The sequence below is a fragment of the Mesitornis unicolor genome, unplaced genomic scaffold (genome assembly GCF_000695765.1).
Source record: "Mesitornis unicolor isolate BGI_N332 unplaced genomic scaffold, ASM69576v1 scaffold47945, whole genome shotgun sequence".
Lineage (NCBI taxonomy): Eukaryota > Metazoa > Chordata > Aves > Mesitornithiformes > Mesitornithidae > Mesitornis > Mesitornis unicolor.
This window is the reverse complement of record NW_010188437.1, coordinates 368-1,459: the sequence shown is the minus strand read 5'-3', so window position 1 is coordinate 1,459 and position 1,092 is coordinate 368. Positions and strand designations below refer to the sequence as shown.

Here is a 1,092-nt window from a genome sequence, read left to right as displayed (position 1 = left end):
CCCACCAGCCAGGGCAGGGGGTCCCTGGGGTACATGGGGCACCCACCAGTCTCTGTGTGGGGTCCCTAGGGAGCATGGGGTGCTTGCCAGTGATGGTAGGGGTTCCCTGGGGTACCCACTCTTTTGGGTGTGGGGTTTCTGGAGCATATGGGGTGCCCACCAGCTGGGGCAGGGGGTGTCTGGGTGCCCACCAGCTGGGAAGCGAAGCCTGTGGGGTACATGGAGCACCCACCAGCCTGGGTGTGGAGTCCCTGGGGTGCACAGGGTGCCCTCGAACAAGGACAGGGTGTCCCTGGGGAGCATGGGGTGCCCCGCCAGGAGGAGGGGGTGCCCCGTGGGTGACGGTGGTGATGTCCCCCCGGTGCAGGTGGTGCTGTCGCGGCAATACGGCTCCGAAGGACGCTTCACCTTCACCTCCCACACGCCGGGCGAGCACCAGATCTGCCTTCACTCCAACTCTACCCGCATGGCGCTCTTCGCCGGCGGCAAACTGGTAACGGGGAGCGGAGGGAGCCCCAAACGTGGGGTGGGGGTGTCAGCAGGCATCCTCTGATGTGACCCCTAAATTTTTACCCCCACAGCGGGTGCACCTGGACATCCAGGTGGGTGAACACACCAACAACTACCCCGAAATCGCCGCCAATGACAAGCTGACAGAGCTGCAGCTCCGTGCCCGCCAGCTCCTCGACCAAGTGGAGCAGATCCAGAAGGAGCAGAACTACCAGCGGGTGAGGAGGGGGCTCCGGGGGGCACGAAACCCCCTCTTTTTCCCCCCCTCTTTTTACCACAGCTCCTCCTTTATTTTTGTTTTTCAGTACCGGGAGGAGCGTTTCCGCATGACGAGCGAGAGCACCAACCAGCGGGTGCTGTGGTGGTCCATTGCCCAAACCATCATCCTCATCCTCACCGGCATCTGGCAGATGAGGCACCTCAAGAGCTTCTTCGAGGCCAAAAAGCTGGTGTAGCCCCCCCATATCCTCCCACACCCTGGGGGGCGGCTCCCATACCCCAAAGGGTGCTCCCAGAGCCTGGGGGGGCTCTCCCACCCTGATGGGAGCCCCCACAGCCCTGAGGGGACCCCCCCAAAACCCC

The 1,092-nt window shown here is 63.7% G+C and overlaps 1 protein-coding gene across 1 annotated transcript; it reads left to right on the top strand.

Annotated features, from left to right (window-relative positions):
• The first annotated feature begins 301 nt into the window (after positions 1–301).
• Positions 302–995, top strand: LOC104541640 (transmembrane emp24 domain-containing protein 4-like). The gene is made up of 3 exons (XM_010185750.1): positions 302–493; positions 582–728; positions 816–995. Exons 1-3 carry the CDS (start codon positions 302–304, stop codon positions 963–965), a joined length of 489 nt encoding a protein of 162 aa, XP_010184052.1. The 3' UTR covers positions 966–995.
• The last annotated feature ends 97 nt before the right edge of the window (positions 996–1,092 follow it).

What these genes read in the sequence shown, in the direction of transcription:
- LOC104541640 (XM_010185750.1), top strand. Translation starts at nt 302, where the DNA reads ATGGGGTGCCCCGCCAGGAGGAGGGGGTGCCCCGTGGGTGACGGTGGT. An exon ending in TCTTCGCCGGCGGCAAACTG is followed by an intron (nt 494 to 581) that starts GTAACGGGGAGC and finishes TTACCCCCACAG; the next exon opens with CGGGTGCACCTGGACATCCA. An exon ending in AGGAGCAGAACTACCAGCGG is followed by an intron (nt 729 to 815) that starts GTGAGGAGGGGG and finishes TTTGTTTTTCAG; the next exon opens with TACCGGGAGGAGCGTTTCCG.